The sequence below is a fragment of the Triticum dicoccoides genome, chromosome 3A (genome assembly GCF_002162155.2).
Source record: "Triticum dicoccoides isolate Atlit2015 ecotype Zavitan chromosome 3A, WEW_v2.0, whole genome shotgun sequence".
NCBI classification, from domain to species: Eukaryota; Viridiplantae; Streptophyta; class Magnoliopsida; order Poales; family Poaceae; genus Triticum; species Triticum dicoccoides.
The window spans coordinates 168,254,741-168,273,690 of NC_041384.1; the positions used below are offsets into that span (position 1 = coordinate 168,254,741).

At 49.3% G+C, this 18,950-nt stretch overlaps 2 protein-coding genes across 2 annotated transcripts; one reads left to right on the top strand and one right to left on the bottom strand.

Annotated features, from left to right (window-relative positions):
* Positions 1–2,246: 2,246 nt before the first annotated feature.
* On the top strand, positions 2,247–3,237 carry LOC119271435 (CASP-like protein 1C1). The gene is made up of 3 exons (XM_037553268.1): positions 2,247–2,494; positions 2,596–2,698; positions 2,788–3,237. Exons 1-3 carry the CDS (start codon positions 2,340–2,342, stop codon positions 2,998–3,000), a joined length of 471 nt encoding a protein of 156 aa, XP_037409165.1. The 5' UTR covers positions 2,247–2,339; the 3' UTR covers positions 3,001–3,237.
* Positions 3,238–4,326: 1,089 nt separating this feature from the next.
* On the bottom strand, positions 4,327–9,794 carry LOC119267732 (40S ribosomal protein S15a-5-like). Its single transcript, XM_037549167.1, has 3 exons — positions 9,511–9,794; positions 8,169–8,329; positions 4,327–4,717 (listed from the first exon to the last, which is right to left on the bottom strand). The coding sequence occupies exons 1-3, from the start codon at positions 9,638–9,640 to the stop codon at positions 4,619–4,621; spliced, it is 390 nt and encodes a 129-aa protein (XP_037405064.1). The 5' UTR covers positions 9,641–9,794; the 3' UTR covers positions 4,327–4,618.
* Between the last annotated feature and the right edge of the window lie 9,156 nt (positions 9,795–18,950).

Consider the following 18,950-nt stretch of genomic DNA (forward strand, 5'->3'; position numbering starts at 1 on the left):
ATGAAAAGATTCATGAGCTACACTCGAAGAAATTTGATGGAGTTATCTTAATAGTGGATTTTTAAAAATTCTACAAAAAATTTAAATGTCAATTCTTGCAACAATGTATGCGCATGAAAGGCTTCCCGATAAAATGGTGTCGGTGGATTGACTCATTAGTCACAGGAGGCAAAGTGGGTGTCAAGGTAAATAATGGCATTGGTCACTATTTCCAAACACAAAATGGATTCCGACAAGGAGACCCTTTGTATCCTATTCTTTTCAACATTGTGGCATATCTTCTTTGTTTATTTAAGCAGTTATCCAGTCTCAAGATTAACTTCCACAAGAGTGAACTCTTCTACTTCAAAAATGCCAAAGAAGAACAGAATTACTACACACAACTGTTTGGTTGTGAGTGGGGATCTTTCCCCTTTAGATATCTTAGTATCCTAATGCATTTACGTAAACTTCTTAATAAGGAATAGAATGTATTAAGGATCGCTTCGAGAAAAGGTTGATTTTTTGGATCGATAAGCATATGTCTTATGGGGAAAGGCTCACTCCAATCAATGTTTTTCTCGCAAGTTTACCTATGTTCATGTTATCTTCCTTTGAAATGCCTAAAGGGGTAAGGAAAATATTGGATTACTACAGATCTAGATTTTTCCTGAAATTTGATGAACAGAAACATAAATACGGTCCGACGAGGTGGGATGCCATCTGTTGCCCTAAATACCAAGGGGGGTTTGGGGTGCAAGACTTCGAGATTGAAAAAAGTGTGTTGAGCAAATGGCTATACAAGATACTTACGAGGACGAAGTTTGGCAAGAATCACTTAGGAACAAGTACCTTCATTTTAAATCCTTCTTTGAGGTTCATGCAAAACCAACTGACTTGCTTTTCTGTAAAGTCCTGATGGAGGTCGAAAATGATTATTTTTTCACAGAGGGATGTTTGTCCTAGGCAATGGCCTATCTACTAGGTTTTGAGAAGATACAAGGCTAGGAGACATGCCACTAGCCATGCAATACCCTCGTGTCTATGACATTGTGCAGCTAAAGGATGTCCTTGTTGCCCCTGTGATGGGTCAGCTGCGGTTGAATTTTGCCTTCAGAAGGCCACTGATTGGGGAAAATGGACAATCCGGTTAAACCTTGTTAAAAGGTTGATGACGGTCAACCTTTCACATGAATCGGACACATTTCATTGAAAGTCGACTACTTCTTGTGCCTTCATAGTCAAATCCATGTATACAAACCTCATCAATGACGGACAACCTTTCCACCACAAATATATTTGGAAAATGGAAGTCCTATTGAAAATAAAAATCTTCATGTGGCATTTAGATGGCAAGATCATCTTGACAAAAGATAATATAAAAAAAGATTGGCAAAGATGCACTTGCACAGAGTGTTGCTTTTGTGGTGAAAGTAAGCGTTGCTTTGTGGTGAGGAGTCCATTCAGTGTCTATTGCTTCACCGCCCACTTGCCAAGCTATTATGGCGATCTGTTCATATAGTTTTTAATCTACCTCCAGTCACAAGTCTCGGATCGGTATGAAAATTTGGGCTTTACTTTGGGCCATTGAGAACATTTGTAACGATTGTATTTTTAGCAGAAGGAAAGTTCTAAAAAAATTGCAGATTATCTTCAAGGCCATCAGTTGGATCCATACGTGACCGTTACTATGCAAGGAAGAGGATTGGGAGCCCACGGTCTTTGGGTGCAATTGATACGAGATGGTCTCTCGGGATTTGTTCAACCAATTTAGTTGGTGGGCTACTAGTAGGATTTGTGATGTATGAGATTCATTTTTCTACTATTGCTTTTTATTTGCCCTTTGGCAACTATGTGTGGCAGTTATTATGATCAGATATTGACCTCTGAAATAATCGATAAAAGGTTATATGAACCACCCGATGTAGAGGCCGAGGGGTATTCCCTCCTTTCGAAATATATTCGTTTCCGTCAAAAATCGTACTGTAATTACTAGTGCTATTCCTCGATGACAGGTCTACGATACCTCACTCTTTCTTTAGATGGAAGTAAGCACGGTTTTTGTTCCTGGTTGGTTATCTTTGCACAATTTCAACTCCGAGCCCCTTCCCCATCATTCTTGAGATTTGTTGGTTCAAGTCCCAGGAAACGAGGTAGTCCATCAACTTCGCAATTTAAGATAATAACGACTACGTTGACTGGAATCGTAGTAGGAGTATATAATTCATCACAAACCACACCTAGTCGCACACACGTATTCAGTTCCCTCCCTTCTACAAGCTGCTCCGTGCATGAGACCGCGTTCTACCGAACATATTTCAGCCTAAGCACAAGTGCTCGTCATAATTGCCTAGACAACCATGGCGAAAGCACGGCGGTTCGTCGTCCTCGCGCTCAGGATCGCGACGGCGGCGGCGGCCGGCGTCGCGGCGATTGTCATGGCGACGAGCCACAAGACGACCACCGTCTTCGGCGTACAGGTGCAGGCCAAGTTCCAATACACGCCGTCGTTCGTGTAAGTATCTATAGCTGCTGCTCCCAGCTGTTTCCATGTCATCGTGCCGGCTGTGTCACCAAGAACGAACGAAACGCCGCGCGCGCGCGCGTGCCTTGCAGGTTCTTCGTGGCCGCCAATGTCGTCGCGTGCGCCTACAGCCTCCTCGCCATCCTCGTGCCGCCGGCGAGCCCCGCCGCGAGGCACGTCCTCGTGGCCGACGCGGTGAGTTCACGGCGCACCACGCTGCCCGGCCAATATGGCCACGTCTCTGATTAGGTCGTTTTTGCTGAACTCGTTGTCATGAGCTGCAGGTGCTGGGCATGGTGCTCACCGGCGCCGGCGCGGCCGCGGCCGCCATATCGGCCCTGGGGAAGAACGGGAACAGCCACGCCGGCTGGCAGCCGATCTGCGGGCTAGTACCCACTTTCTGCGACCATGTCACGGGGGCTCTCGCATGTGGCTTCGTTGCGGTCGTCCTCCACTTACTCGTCGTTCTCCATTCCATTTACACCATGAACAGCTAGGGCATGTGACCTTTTGTGCCATTTGTCGCTGGTTTTTTATTGCATGGAGAGAATAAATTCGAATATACACGCTCTCTCAGTGGCATATTTGTGATATTCTGAAATTACTTGCAACTTTTTAGACTTCATAATTATGCTAGTATTGCTTTGGTAGAACTAAAGTCTCATTGACCCAGACTATGTAAATTAATTTGAAGGTAATTCTGTGAAATAAATAAGCAAATGTTCTTTGATCCATGAGACAAACAATGTTTATTGTCACTTTGAGTTGGCCAAGATCAATTCTTCATTTGATTATGTATGAACATGAGCGAGTAATGCGAGAGTTAGTTGAGATGTCACTACCATATTCTTGTTTAAACCACATTATTTTGTCATTATAAATTTTCAGTTGAGTCAACGGGGGGGATGGCAGGATCTCCTTTTGGATTAACTAGCAAGGTCCAGTGTTCAAGTCATGATACACACAATCAAGAGCACGTACTAACTAGCCCATGTACAGCTACCCTGAGCAGACTGGTGAAGCTATTGTCCGAACATGTATTCGAATGCACATCGATTGTACAAATATTTAAGAGTCACACAATTCACAAGTGAATTTAATAATAAGATAACACAACACAAGGTTCCAAATCAAAAGGTGTTGAAGGGGAGTACTCCCTCCATCCCAGAATAAGACAATTATTTGGAATGGAGGGAGTATTTATTAGACTGAGTTAGGTGTTGTTAAACGTCCAGTTTTTGCGGGAAAAAATGTTGATTTGCAGTTTGGTTGAAAAAAAATTGAGCTGGAATAGCATATTTAGGTACTGGGAAAGAAGGCATAGGTTTTTTTCAGCTCACAAATCACTTCGATCCCTCCCTCACCCTAAAATTAAAGGGGTGATCTCGTTATTCTTGGTTAAAATGTGTTACGATTTACATGCGACTTTTTGGATGAGTAAAAAAAAAATGTGTTGACAAGGGGTCTTGTGATGCCAAGACCCATTTGACATTTGGGGTCTTCGCCTTGCAAATAAAAAACGACTTTACATGATGAGAGGAATCAGGAAAATGCCCACGAGGATAGCTACAGCCAGCTAGTCAGTGACAGATTAAAAGATATATATGCAAATGCAGGTTAGAAAGACCAAGCGCATCATATTCTAGCAGAAACAAGATCCTGGGGTTGCTAACATGTCACCACCTACATATATAAACAACAAGTGCATTAACTTGCATAATCTTGCAACAATAATGGTCAATACTGCCTCAAGCAAGAACATAAACATACCCCAAATTAACAGTGTGTTTTAAATCCCCAGTGCATGCAAGATTTTGGAAAAGTGGCTGCAACAAGGTTCTCAGCAAGATCATAGATGCTCAAACTAGAGCCTTAATCGTGTATCTCGAAGTACATGGGTGTATTACACCTACAGAAATACCTGTCCCAAAGAAGGATTACAATATTTATGTCAGTGTTGCGAGACATACTTCTGAGATGTAATCGCATTTTCTGCTGGCCATGAACAAAAGCAGCAAGCTCTAAATGTCCAAATAAAATGACTTCAGTCATCATAACAGAAAGATAACAATGCAACCCAGGGCTGACCCAGCATGGGATAACTGTGTTTCCTTCTCAATGGAAGTAACCGAGCACCTGGCCACCCACATTCTGCCTAATTGCTTCCTCGTGATCTAAAACGCCATTTGGGGTGGTCACCACAACATAGCCCCACTGCAAAGCAAATAAGAACACGAAAAGGAAATGTGTTAGAAATAACACACTAGCTCTACAAATAAATGAATAGCACATAATAAAGCAGGACAAATAAGCATTCAGAAGTTAGTTTAGCTATAAGTGCTTCGCTTGACATCCACGCCAGAGATGTGATCGAAAGACATCTGAATAATAAAAGTAACGACAAGAAAGCTTACACTAGGTAACATTATCAGTTAGTTGTTGTTTTATGTAATTTCCCTGAGAATGTTTGCTTCTTCTCACTTGCCAAGTCATCTCTAAATGAAAAAGATGGAGGACTCATATTGCGACAAAAATAATTTAACTGGTAGAAACTAGGGTTCTACCGTGTCTAGGGCGGAGATTGTAGGGGAAGGAGGGGGCTGGACGTGGGCGATCTCGCGGTCGCCGGTGGCTGGGCGCCGTCGTGCGCGAGGGAAGACGCCGCGGCGTTGGCAGGAGGCGGCTAGGGTTAGGTCTCTCGGCTCCCTTCGGGAAGCCGAGCAAATAATGATTGCTTCTTGCTTAATCTCAAAATGGGTCCTTACATGAGTTTATATAATCCTCCTAATGATATAATTGGGCCAAGCCCCTAACACGATAAGATAACTGGGCCAGGCAACTAACTGCCTGGGCTGTAATATATGCCGCTCATAACATTTCTCCCTGCCTGCACAAACAGCTCATCCTCGAGCTGGAAGGCGGGGAAGCGCTTGCGGAACTCCTCGAGGTGATCACCCGTCGCCAAACACCTCCGCGGCAGCTGGGGCGTGCAGGTCGCCAAGCCCGGAGGCGGCGGCGTCCTCCTCCATGTAGTCCGCAACCTCCAGGTAGAAGAGGCGTGGGCAGACATGGCCGGGCACGTAGGGCTCGTCGCAGTTGAAGCACAACCCTTGGCGGCGACGCTCGAGCAGCTCGGCCGAGGTGAACCGGCGGAACGGGCGCGCCGCGGCCGCGGCGAGGGGTGCCGCGGAAGCCTGAGCAAGCCGACCCTGCACGGGAACATCCGACCAGGGTGTCGGCCCAGTGGCCCGAGACGGTGATGCCTGCTGGATGGCCACCGCGCGGCGCTCGAACGCGCATGCGTAGTACATGGCCGTCTAGAGGTCCTGGGGTCCCTGCAGCTCCACGCCCACGCGAATATGATCTGGCAGACCGCCGACGAAGAGTTCGGACCGCTGGCGAGCCGTCACGCCGGGCGCATGGCACGCCAGGGCCTGAAAGCGGTCGGTGAAGTCCTGCACCGTAGAGGTGAAGGGGAGCCGGCAGCCGGCTCCCGCGTATTGGTGGTCCGAAGCGAAGGAGGCAGAGCTCGCGAAGACGCTCCCATGGGGGCATGCTGCCCTCGTCCTGCTCGAGGGCGTAGTACCACGTCTGGGCGGCACCACGGAGGTGATAAGAGGCGAGCCAGGTGCTGTCCGACGCGAGCATCCGTTGCCACCGGAAGAACTGCTCGCACTGGTTGAGCCAGTTGAGGGGGTCCTCGGTGCCGTTGTAGGTGGCGAAGTCGAGCTTGGCGAAGCGCGGCGGGGTCGGGGCCTGACCGCCATGGGCGTACAACTCGGCGGGACGGGGCAGCGAAGAGGATGACGCCGGGTCGGTGGGCACCGGGGGTCCCCCGTGAAACGGCGGTCCATCGTGGCCCACGTAGGCACCCGCGGAGCCGGAGGGCCCGCCGTACTGCAGGGTGGGCGCCGGCTGTTCCCCGGCCATAGTGTAGACCGGCTGCGGCGTCGACCCGGCCAACCAGGCCGGAAGCGGTGATGGTGAGGGTGGGAACCGGACCTGCTGGATCAGAACGCCCGCCGACGCGGTCATCGCTGGCCCGGTGCTGAGCGGCGGGGGTGCCTGTGGCTGCAGCGGCTGCTGCATGGGCGCGACGGGCGCGGCGGGATGAAGCTACAGCAGCTGCAGCATGTGGGCGACGGGCGCGGCGGGAACCGCGAGGGCCGTCGATGGCCACTGAGGCCAGAGTGGAGTGCTGGCGGGGGGCGGCTTGCTGCATGGGGGCGGGGGCGCCGTGAGAGCCGGCGACGGCCACTGCGGCCATTGTAGGGTGGTGGCGGGCGGCGGCTGCAGCGGCAGCTGGGGCTGCAGCGGCCCAGCGAACGCTGCGGAGGCTGCCGAGTGCGGCAAGTACCACGGCAGGGCCGGCGGACCGATGGCGGCAGCCGGCGGCGGGGGTGGCAGAGGCCCGTAGGGGCTGGCCAAGTATAGCCGGATCTCCTGGATCGCTGTGACGAGGTCGTGGAGGACCCCGGTGACCTCCTCCGGGGTGTAGACGGCGGCGGGCGGCGCAGTGGAGGGCGCCGACAGCTGGGCGATGGGGGCGCCGGAGGTGGGGACCAGCGGCGCGGGTGGGGAGGACAGCAGCGCAGTGGTGATGGGCAGCGGCGCGGTGGTGATGGGCAGCAGCGCGGGTGGGGTGGGCGGCGGCGCAGACATGACCGGAACCGAGCTAGCTGATACCAAAGTAGTAGAAACTAGGGTTCTACCGGGTCTAGGGCGGAGATTGTAGGGGAAGGAAGGGGCTGGACGTGGGCGATCTCACGGTCGCCGGCGGCTGGGCGCCGTCGTGCGCGATGGAAGAGGCGGCGGCGTTGGCAGGAGGTGGCTAGGGTTAGGTCTCCCGGCTCCCTTCGGGAAGCCAAGCAAATAATGATTGCTTCTTGCTTAATCTCAAAATGGGTCCTTACATGAGTTTATATAATCCTCCTAATGATATAATTGGGCTAAGCCCCTAACACGATAAGATAACTGGGCCAGGCCCCTAACTGCCTGGGCTGTAATATATGCCGCTCATAACATCAACCAAGTTAGCAAACTTTCTATGGTCTGTCATCAAAAAGAGATTACCTGTGGACTTTTTCACTTGCTTCCAAAAGTGCTATTTGCAACAGGGACAGATGAACATTTATACTACATTCTTCCAAGGCTTGGTTTATATTTACTCAATTACTCAAAAATCTGCCACAACCCGCAATGGCATGTTGATTAGAATGTTTTCAAAAGTTTGCGTACTACTCCCTCCGTTTCTAAATATTTGTCTTTCTCAAGATTTCAACAAGTGACTACATACCAAGCAAAATGAGTGAATGTACACTCTAAAATATGTCTATATACATCCGTATATGGCAGTCCATTTGAAATCTCTAAAAAGACAAATATTTAGAAACAGAGGGAGTAGTAAAAGTAAAATACTGTCTGATCTAGTCAATATTTAGTAGCCCGTAACCATAATGTACATTTCATGATCAGTATTGCATATGTTGTCACTGCAAGTAGCAGAATGGATTCAGAAATAAGCATTTAAACTAGCAAAGGTCTGGCACACCATATCTCACCTTCCTGATTCTCACGGTATGAATAACAGTATCAAGATAACTGTATCCCTCAACTAACAGAAGATATGAATATTCACAAATATCAAATATGAGTTGATAAATACCTGCCGTGTTGGAAGCATCCTAGTTCTGTATTTTTCTATTTCTGTAGCTCTGAGGTCCTGCCTGTAAGTGAGAGCTTTGCAATCTTTAATCCTTCCCTGAAGTTCCACGGTGATTTTTCCAACCCTATGTGGATCGAAGACCTCGAAATTTTTTATGTAACCTGAAAAATGTCCGCAGAGTAAATTCCAGGGAAAATTACCACCGTAAAAGAAATGTTCTCATACCCTCTCAATAATTTGTAACGGCAGTGGGGAGGAGACTAAACAACATTACATGTTCGTAAAGTTTTTTCCCCTTTCTTTTCAAATGCTGAAGTCAAAATGAGAAAGGAAAGGCTGGCACTACCCCAAATAACTTATTTTTTCACTTGTTTTTGATAAATGAAGATGTATAATGCCTGGTGATTCAAATACAAGATTATTACATTACCAGGTAACACCATTCTTAAAAAAACAAAAACAGGGTATTAAAGAAGCATGCTATTCTCACACATAACCTACTCCTCCAAGCAGGTGGAGTTGATCCATACAACACTCTACTGCACCTTTCTCTCCTACCCAAGGATGTTAAATTATGAGTGGTCACAATTTCAGTGCGACAGTTCCTCGCGATGTAACTAGAAGACATTCTTGAAGGTAAGCAGATGAGGCAAGTATAACTAGCTCCAGTACACAATACCATTTTCCCTGAAATTTATTCTTAGAGTGGAATACTTGCACGATTATTTCAACGGTTAAAAGAGATGGCATAATTGCGTCCAAGCTATGAAGTACACAAAGATATGCATATTTATTGGTTAGCTTTGTGTTTTCATACAACTAGAACAAGTTGGGGGACTGAAAGGCTTTGCTGTTGTTGTATGAAGAACACAAAACTACCAACAAATATGCATATCTGATGAATATATCAACTTGCCTTCATCTTTCCAATGCCAACTCACATGTTAACACATTTAACACAAATGCATCCAGAATCTAGACTGACAATAAAAACTCGCAAGTTGTCGAAGAAACCCACGCTACTCTGAAATGTTAAAAATCAGGTGCTTGTAATCTGAAGTTTATCTTAACATGAGAGGGGCAGATCATTTCTGCTGCTCTCTCAGTTAAACTCAGAACTGTAAAATCACACCTCCTTAGTAGCCCATCCCTTCCAAACCACCGGATGTATACACTACCAGTGCGTCAAGTTACCACCAGCAACCTCCTCTCCCATCATGGATGAAACCCTCGGGTTCTTTTTGGACGTAACAGAAGATAAGATGAGATGCGAGGGACGAGGGGGTTTGTGCAGCAGCTGCTGAAAGGAGCCTGATGAGAGGGAGCACGGAGTAGCTGATACCTCGGTGCTTCATGATGTTGAGGAAGGAGATCATGACGCCGGAGATGGGCTGGAGTTGCGCCGTCGCCTTCCCCCGCCGCTCCGCGTTCACCATCGTGCGCAGCGCGTCGTTGAGGATCCTCCGCCCCATCGCTCGCTCGATCTCCTCGCCTCTTCCGCTCGTAGCCGCACCTCTCGGCTCGCCTCTCTACCAGCCGCCGCCGGCGCTCGTGAGTCGTGATGGAGAAGAGAAGGGTGGGAAGCGTTAGGAATGGGCCTGGCTTTCGGGAGAGAGCCTGCCCGTGGCCGAATGTGTGTGTTTTCTCATGGACCTGGATGCTCTTGGGCTTGGTTCCACGAGCACTGTGACGCTGTTTAAACGATTGGATGTCCATGAGGCATCTCTGGTCCATCTTTCTTTTTTAAATTTTTTATATAATCTTATTATATATGCTTATCCTTTATCCCCTTCAAAAAAACTTATCCTTTATTTATTTATTTATTGAGATATTAAAAAAATGCATCTCACCTATTCCTCAAAAACAATGTCAATTCACAAACAATGTAAATAAATGCATCACATTTAAACACAAACTTAAACAATCAATTCGCAAAAGAAAAACAATTAAAATGCACCACGTCATAATTCAACTACGAGCATATGCATAATTCATTCATCCCAAAAAAACTAAAACATAATCATATTTGAGTCACAAAAGGCACCGAATGAACAAGTTCATTCCAAAAAAACCAACAAGCAGATGGTTGATCAGAAGGCATCATCAATTACAAGGGTATCAAGCACTCGTGCCATCGTCGCCGTCACCACCATTGCCACCATCACAATTGTCATCGCCACCACTACCAACTGACTTGGCCAAGATCACCTCACGAGCGAATTCTCAATATCGTCTCGCCCTCTGATCCATATTGTTTGGATCCATTAAGAGCATTTATAGCCGTGATGGGCAGATCTGAGCCTTCAAACGCCCGCGGACGCGCCCGGTCATGTCTGCGGACACTGACCGGTCAAGCCTCAAATTTGCCTTCTTACAACCGGACACCTCAATTACCATGCCTCAAATCCATACAAACACATGCAACTACGTCAAAGCATTACACACATCGTCCGGCTACTACATCACTAAACATTAGCTATGGTGGAGAAGATCATCCACAACTGCCCTTGCCCTTCACGCGCCCTTACTGCCCTTGTCACGGAAGTATCAGTCGAAGACACGGTAGGGATCGAGCCGGATCATCTCGTCGCCGGAGCCGTTGTCGTTGTCCTCCTTCGATGGCAGTCCGGCCATGGCATGGACCGTCCAGTTTCTGCTCGCGTGTGAGGGCGCACGTGTTCCTCCGTTGTCGCTTTTTCATAATGCGGGCGCGGATGGCTTCCTCCTCCGCGACCGCCCGCGTCGCTGCATCAGCCGCCTCCGCTGACGCCATGTCTGTAGTGACTTTGGTGAGTGGCCCTTATCCTCTCCTTCCTGCGGCAGACACTCCGGTCCCGGTGGGACTCAAACTCCACCCGCTTGGAGATGGGGAAGGAGAGATTTGAAGGTTGCCAGGCCCGCGATGATCCAGCCCCAGAGGATCTGAGCGCCAGTTGAGTCGACGCTATGGAGTCGTGCCGGACAGATCTTGCCGTCAGCCGGGCGTTGTCCTCCCGGGAGCGGCGGAGTGCAATGCGGACGGCCATTGCCTCCTCCAACCTGCACGAGATGTGTAACACCCCGGTGTAATGATGCTATAGTAACCCCTGGGGTTAAGTTAATCATTTTGCTAAACAAGTGTTTGATCATCATTGTCTCCTCTCTCTTTCAAATTCTAGTTGAATTCATTTTCAAACTAAGAGTGAAATTCAAAATGCTCAAACATGAAAACTAAAATGTTCATCATGTGTAAAATATTATCCTGGTAATATTGGTGGTGATCCAACTTTTTGCAAAATGCCTATGTGGCCTAAAATAGCTAAAACAGAAAAGCTTTAAAAAGGAAAAAGGAAAAGGCAAGAAGGAGAGGGAAAGCCCCTGCCCCACTTGGGCTTCGGCCGACCCGAGCTAGCTGGCCCAGCAGGCCGGCCCACTCACCCCCCATTCCCCCCTGGTCGCCTCCTTCCCCGCGCACTGCTCCTCCGACCGAGTGGGACAGAGCGCGTCCGTCGCTGTCCAACCACCTCGCCGGCGACGTCCGACGAGAGGATAAGGCCCTGGACGCCTCGACTCCTCCCCACCTACCTCCACTCCCCTCTCTCGCCTCCCAGATCCACCCGCTCCTCCCCCCACTCTGTCTCGCTCGCCGCCTCACCCGAGTGCCATCGCCGCCCTCCACCTAGCACTACCGCGGCGAGCGTCGCCCCCATTCCCCTTCGACGAGTCCACCGGCCTCCCCAACGTCGACTGCTTCGCCTTCTCCCGCTGGAACGAGCTGGGAGGCCCTCCTCCGTCTGCATCGACGCGGATGACCCCCTTCTTCAACCTCTGACCTCCATCGTCGCCGCCATTGAATTCCAGCCACATCGAGCCTCCCCCGAGCCCGCTTTGCACATCTGCAGGAGCGCTGTGAGCTCCTCTCCTTCTCCCCTCATTCCCTACTCATCCCCGCGCTCGTAGCCGCCGACCACGTCATGGCCGTACTCGCCGCCGTAGACGAGCTCGCCGCCGTGACCACCGTAGCCCGAGCTCATGTCCGAGCTCGTAGACGAGCTCCTGGAGCTCGTGCGAGTCCAACGAGACCCCTAGTGCACCTTCCCGTGCCATGCAGCGCCGTATCCGACGATGCCCGAACTCTAGCGTCCGCTCCGCCACTCGCCGCTGCCGTTTCCGGCAAAGTCCGGCCATACCACCACCACCACTCGACGCGCCATCGAGTGGCCGTTCGAATGGACCAAGCCGCGCGCCGAACGACGCTGTGTAGTGAAATCCCGACGAGGCCCAGGTGCCCCCGCCGCGTTCTGACGTCGTCGGCGGCGAAACGCCGGCCGCCGCCTACGTGGTTGGCCTGGGGCCACCCCAGTGCCACTGCCAGTGAGCCCCACGGGCCCAGTTGACTGGGTTGGCCCAGTCAACTGCTGACTGGGTAGCCCCGTGTCCCTGACAAGCGGGCTCCACCGCACAGTTAAGTTAATTAAAACATTTTATAATTAAAACTAATTAGTTAACCTAATCAGTCACTGACATGTGGGGCCCAGCTGCTAATTAACCATGTTTAATTAAAATAACCCACTGTTAGCCCTCTGTCTATGACAGGTGGGACCCATTGGTCAGTTTGACCAGTCAGCGGGTCTGTTGACCTGCTGATGTCATGCTGACACTCTGCTAACGTCTTTTTCTCTTTTCTGTTAATTTAATAAATCCAGAATATTGCTTTAATCTTTGAAAAATCATAGAAAATAATCCGTAACTCCGATGAAAATGTTTTCTACATGAAAGTTGCTCAGAAAAATCCAACGAATCCGAATACGCGATCAGTTCATCTATCACATGCCCCTAGCATGCTAAACATGGAACTTTCCCCCTCTTTCATCTGTCCGGAATCCAACTAACGTTGGGAATTCATCCTCGGATGTTTATTCCCTCCGTCTGCAACGTGTAGTACTACGTTAGGACAACCCTAGCTCTCCCTATCGTCTTGTTATGCCTTGTGATGCATTGTTTGCTCTGTATTTACTGTTTCTTCCCCCTATTCTCTTCGGTAGACCCCGAGACCGATGTTGCCCCTGTGATCGACTACGTAGACGATGACCCCTCCTTGCCAGAGCAACCAGGCATGCAAACCCCCCTTGAGCATTCTGATATCGCCCATTTCTTCCCTCTCATGCTTGCATTATAACTGCTATTGCTTTCTGTATGATCCTACTCTGATGCATAGCCTGTTGTTGTTACTTGCTTTCATACCTTACCTGCTTATCCTAAACTGCTTAGTATAGGTTGGTTAGAGATCCATCAGTGACCCCACCTTGTCCCGGTTGCCTCGCTTTATGTTCGATGACTCGATCAACGTGATCGATGTCCAGGCCCCGACACCGCACATCACCCCCTAGTTGTACGACTCTACAGAGTTACCATCGAGTGCCGAGGGTGGAACCTCTTACATCACTCCTAATGAGATCTCTGTAGTGTAGCTATCCGGTCGTGGTCATCGAGGGTGATTTCCTCCTTAACTACTTCCGATACGGCTCTGTCGTGCAACCCCTCAAGTGTGAACCTCGAGGGTGGATCCTCTTACGTTCACCTTGATGATTACATCGAGTGGAATATTCACCGGGGGTGATTCCTCGGGGTTTCCCCTTGGTGTTAGACACACAGTTACTATGGTTACTATGACTTTGCACTGAGCCATGTTATTAAAGATGGGTCGGCCCTGAGGGGTACCCACGCGAGCTTAATTGCGAGTGATGTGGAGTCGGGTTGACCTGGAAGGTGCCCGCGAGATACTTACGAGGCGTGGCCGGACATTCTTAGCCCTTGCCGCAAGTACTCAAGACGGGGCAACGCGGTCACATCGATCGTGAGTCTCTGGTCGTTATCGCGTGCTCCTAATCCACTATGATTTGGATATTTGATCCGAGGGGCCTCTGGCCTGATAGCACTAACCATCACGTGGGCATAGTATGGGCGTTCTACGTCGTATGTGTTGGGGATCATAGCAGAAATTCAAAATTTTCTACGCATCACCAAGATCAATCTATGGAGTAATCTAGCAACGAAGGGATGGAGAGTGCATCTACATACCCTTGTAGATCGCTAAGCAGAAGCGTTCAAGTGAACGGGGTTGATGGAGTCGTACTCGCCGTGATCCAAATCACCGATGATCCTAGTGCCGAACGGACGGCACCTCCGCGTTCAACACACATGCAGCCCGGTGACGTCTCCCATGCCCTGATCCAGCAAGGAGAGAGGGAGAGGTTGGGGAAGACTCCGTCCAGCAGCAGCACGACGGCGTGGTGGTGGTGGAGGAGCGTGGTACTCCAGCAGGGCTTCGCCAAGCACCGCAAGAGACGAGGAGGGAGAGGGGTAGGGCTGCGCCAAGAAGGAGATGTTCTCGTGTGTATGGCAGCCCAAAACCCCACTATATATAGGGGGAAGGGAGGGGCTGCGCCCCCACCTAGGTTTCCACCCCTAGGGTGGCGGCCAGCCCTAGATCCCATCTAAGGGGGCGGCCAAGGGGGGAGAGAGGGGGGCGCACCACTAGGTGGGCCTTAGGCCCATCTGAGCCTAGGGTTTCCCCTTTTTTTCTTCTCTCTTCGCCTTGGGCCCTGGTGGGGGGCGCACTAGCCCACCTGGGGCTGGTCCCCTCTCACACTTGGCCCACGCAGCCCTCTGGGGTAGGTAGCCCCACATGGTGGACCCCCGGGACCCTCCCGGTGGTCCCGGTACGTTACCGATAGCACCCGAAACTTTTCCGGTGACCAAAATAGGACTTCCCATATATAAATCTTTACCTCCGGACCATTCCAGAACTCCTCGTGATGTCCAGGTTCTCATCCGGGACTCCGAACAACATTCGGTAACCACGTACATACTTTCCCTACAACCCTAGCGTCATCGAACCTTAAGTGTGTAGACCCTACGGGTTCGGGAGACATGCAGACATGACCGAGATGACTCTCTGGTCAATAACCAACAGTGGGATCTGGATACCCATGTTGGCTCCCACATGTTCCACAATGATCTCATCGGATGAACCACGATGTCGAGGATTCAATCAATCCCGTATTCAATTCCCTTTGTCCATCGGTACGATACTTGCCCGAGATTCGATCGTCAGTATCCCGATACCTTGTTCAATCTCGTTACCGGCAAGTCTCTTTACTCATTCCGTAACACATCATCCCGTGATCAACTCCTTGATCACATTGTGCACATTATGATGATGTCCTACCGAGTGGGCCCAGAGATACCTCTCCGTTTACACGGAGTGACAAATCCCAGTCTCGATTCGTGCCAACCCAACAGACACTTTCGGAGATACCTATAGTGTACCTTTATAGCCACCCAGTTACATTGTGACGTTTGGCACACCCAAAGCGCTCCTACGGTATCCGGGAGTTGCACAATCTCATGGTCTAAGGAAATGATACTTGACATTAGGAAAGCTTTAGCATACGAACTACACGATCTTTGTGCTAGGCTTAGGATTGGGTCTTGTCCATCACATCATTCTCCTAATGATGTGATCCCGTTATCAATGACATCCCATGTCCATGGTCAGGAAACCGTAACCATCTATTGATCAACAAGCTAGTCAACTAGAGGCTTACTAGGGACATGGTGTTGTCTATGTATCCACACATGTATCTGAGTTTCCTATCAATATAATTCTAGCATGGATAATAAACGATTATCATGAACAAGGAAATATAATAATAACAAATTTATTATTGCCTCTAGGGCATATTTCCAACAGTATGCATCAGCCGAAGCTTAATAGACGTCAGCGATTGAGCGGTGCGCGTCGGGTTGGACTACGTAAGCTCCTGCCTTGTTGAAGGAGGTAGCCAAGTCTGCTCACCGGCCGTGTACGCAACGTGGAGGAGTTCCCGGGGAGATGGCCCATGAACCCTGGGGCATAGGCTTAGTCCGGCGTGCTTGACCTCTCTATTAAGCCTAGGTTGGGTTGCGGCGTATTGTTTGGCCGAGGCCGGGCATGACCCAGGAAAGTGTGTCCGACTGGAGTTAATCGAGCGTGGTGGGTAAGTTGGTGCACCCCTGCAGGGAAGAAAACATCAATCGATAGCCTGTCCTACGGTAACAGACACTTGGAGTTGTATCCCAATCGATACAACTAGAACTGGATACTTGTGATGAGAACTGGATGGTGATGAGAATTGGAATGTGTTGACACTTGGATAGTATGGCTCTGGGATTGCTTTCTCGCAGGGAGTCGAGAAAGGATCTCTGGTCGAGGTTGATAACACTTCTACTACTTTACTTTATGCTACTCTACTCCCTCCTGTTGCTGCAAGATGGTGGTTTTCCAGAAGATGCTAGTCTTCTATAGGCTAGGCTTTCCCCTTCCCTTCTGGCATTCTGCAGTTTAGCCCACAGATACAACCCATTCCTTTGATACAGATGCATACTTAGTTTAGATCTGATGTAAGTCTTGCGAGTACTTTGGATGAGTACTCACGGTTGCTTTGCTACCTCTTTTTCCCATATACCCGATTGTTGCGACCAGATGACAGATCCCAGAGCCAGACGACGCCACTGATGACTACTACTACCCGGAGGATGCCTACTACTACGTGAAGACCGCTAACGACTTGGAGTAGTTAGGAGGCTCCCGGGCAGGAGGCCTTGCCTTTTCGATCGATGTTGTTTTTGTGCTAGCCTTCTTAAGGCAAACTTGTTTAACTCATGTCTGTACTCAGATATGGTTGCTTCCGCTGACTCTTGTGTATTCGAGCTTATGTATTCGAGCCCTCGAGGCCCCTGGCTTGTAATATAAAGCTTGTATTATTTATTTTGTGTCTAGAGTTGTGTTGTGATATCTTCCCGTGAGTCCTTGATCTTGATCGTACACATTTACGTGTATGATTAGTGTACGGTCAAATCAGGGGCGTCACAAGTTGGTATCAGAGCCGACTGCCTGTAGGTAGCCCCCTTTCCAACTCCTTGGCCGAAGTTGAGTCTAGTCACTACAAAAACTTTTACTAACATGGATATGTGTCTTACGGGCCCACTTTGCCATATGGGTGGTATTAGCATCTTTTATTCCTCGTCTATACTATGGGACTCTGATCTCTCTTCTATTCGGGTTAAAGTGGTTTTACTAACTCTAACATTAGGATCCCGTGACCACATTCACCCCAAAGCTGGATAAGCCATAGTTTTTCCTTAGAATAGTATTCTGGATAGTACACACACTGTCGTGATGACAACAAAGTGGTATCCATCGTACCTCTTCCATTATGCATGTTTCATCATGAATGATCCTTGTTTTTACAAATGCTCAATGCTGAACTACCCTCTATTATATGTTAGCAGGATTGTTAGACCCGCTGGTCGTGGCCGTGGCGCCAACGATCCACCACCGCCCGAATTCTTTGCTGGAATCATGCAACAATTTGAGCTGAACCGTCAGTTCATGGAAGGAATGATGGCTCAGTTTCCTCGTCCGAACATGAATCAACAGCCAACCCTAGTAACTCTACAGGACTTCATGCGTCTCAACCCAACTATTTACCGCAGCTCAACTCAACCCCTTGATGCTGATGACTGGCTCCGCGACATCACATATGAAATGGAGTCTGCTAGTGTAGCCCTGCTAGCTATGTCACCTTTGCATCTTTCTTTCTGAAGGGTCTCACTGCTCAATGGTGGGACAGCCATAGGCGTACCCTGCCTGCTGGAATGGTCATCACTTGGCCGGATTTCCAAGCTGCTTTCGGTGCCCGCTTCATTCCTCAAGGAATCATGGACAAGAAGAAGCGTGAGTTCCGCAACCTCACCCAAGGCAACAATACTATAGATGCTTATCAGCGGGAATTTCTGGACTTGTCTCGTTATGCTGAAGAACATTGCAACTGATGCTCGTAGGCAAGAAAAGTTCCGTGATGGATTTCACCCTGATATTAAGCTAGCACTGCTCGCTCATGACTTTGCCAACTTCGCCACCTTGGTGAACAAGGATATTTAGGTTGAGACTGGTGTTCAGGAACACCAGGGATCCCTTAGGCGCAGCCATGACGCTGGCTCATCTTCGGGCCCGTCAGCGCAAAAGCGTCGGATATGGATTCCCCACAACATGTATCGTCCAGCTGCACCTACACCAAGACAGACCTATGCCGCACCTCGTCTGCCTCCTCCATCGCAGAGGCAGCCCCTTCGGGTTGTACCACCCCAAGCTTCTGCTCCCAACCCCAATGATGGTCTGTGCTTCAAGTGTGGCCTTCCAGGCCATCGTTCCAGGAACTGCCCTCAAAATCAGAATCAGCTGGCTCTGCCTTCTAATGCTCGTGGTATCAATCAACCCCGCAACCACAATGCCAGACCATTTGGTCGTGGTCAGGCTAATCATGTTGATCTGAATGAAGCTCAAGACCAACCTGCTACTGTGATGGGTACTCTCCTTGTTAATTCAGTACCAGCATTTGTTTTATTTGATTCAGGAGCATCGCATTCATTCATGTCAGAAAATTTTGCATATGCACACGACATTCGATGCAAGCCCATGAACACTCCGATTGTGGTACGCACCCCTGCGGACCGATGTCAAACTACCATGATTGGTCGCGACGTTCCCATTGAGATTGAAGGGTTGGAATTTCTTGTTTCCCCCCATTATTCTGGAGTCTTCCAATATTGACCTCATTCTAGGAATGGAATGGTTGAAAGCACATACTGCCTCTATCGTTTGTGCCACCAAAGTCGTTCATCTCCTACATCCTTCCGATAAGATAGTAAGCTACCATGCTCAACTTGTTCAAAACGCTGAAGCACGACTTTATGTCT

What these genes read in the sequence shown, in the direction of transcription:
- LOC119271435 (XM_037553268.1), top strand. Translation starts at nt 2,340, where the DNA reads ATGGCGAAAGCACGGCGGTTCGTCGTCCTCGCGCTCAGGATCGCGACG. An exon ending in CAATACACGCCGTCGTTCGT is followed by an intron (nt 2,495 to 2,595) that starts GTAAGTATCTAT and finishes CGTGCCTTGCAG; the next exon opens with GTTCTTCGTGGCCGCCAATG. An exon ending in ACGTCCTCGTGGCCGACGCG is followed by an intron (nt 2,699 to 2,787) that starts GTGAGTTCACGG and finishes CATGAGCTGCAG; the next exon opens with GTGCTGGGCATGGTGCTCAC.
- LOC119267732 (XM_037549167.1), bottom strand. Translation starts at nt 9,640, where the DNA reads ATGGGGCGGAGGATCCTCAACGACGCGCTGCGCACGATGGTGAACGCG. An exon ending in CAACATCATGAAGCACCGAG is followed by an intron (nt 8,330 to 9,510) that starts GTATCAGCTACT and finishes GACATTTTTCAG; the next exon opens with GTTACATAAAAAATTTCGAG. An exon ending in GGATGCTTCCAACACGGCAG is followed by an intron (nt 4,718 to 8,168) that starts GTATTTATCAAC and finishes TTTGCTTTGCAG; the next exon opens with TGGGGCTATGTTGTGGTGAC.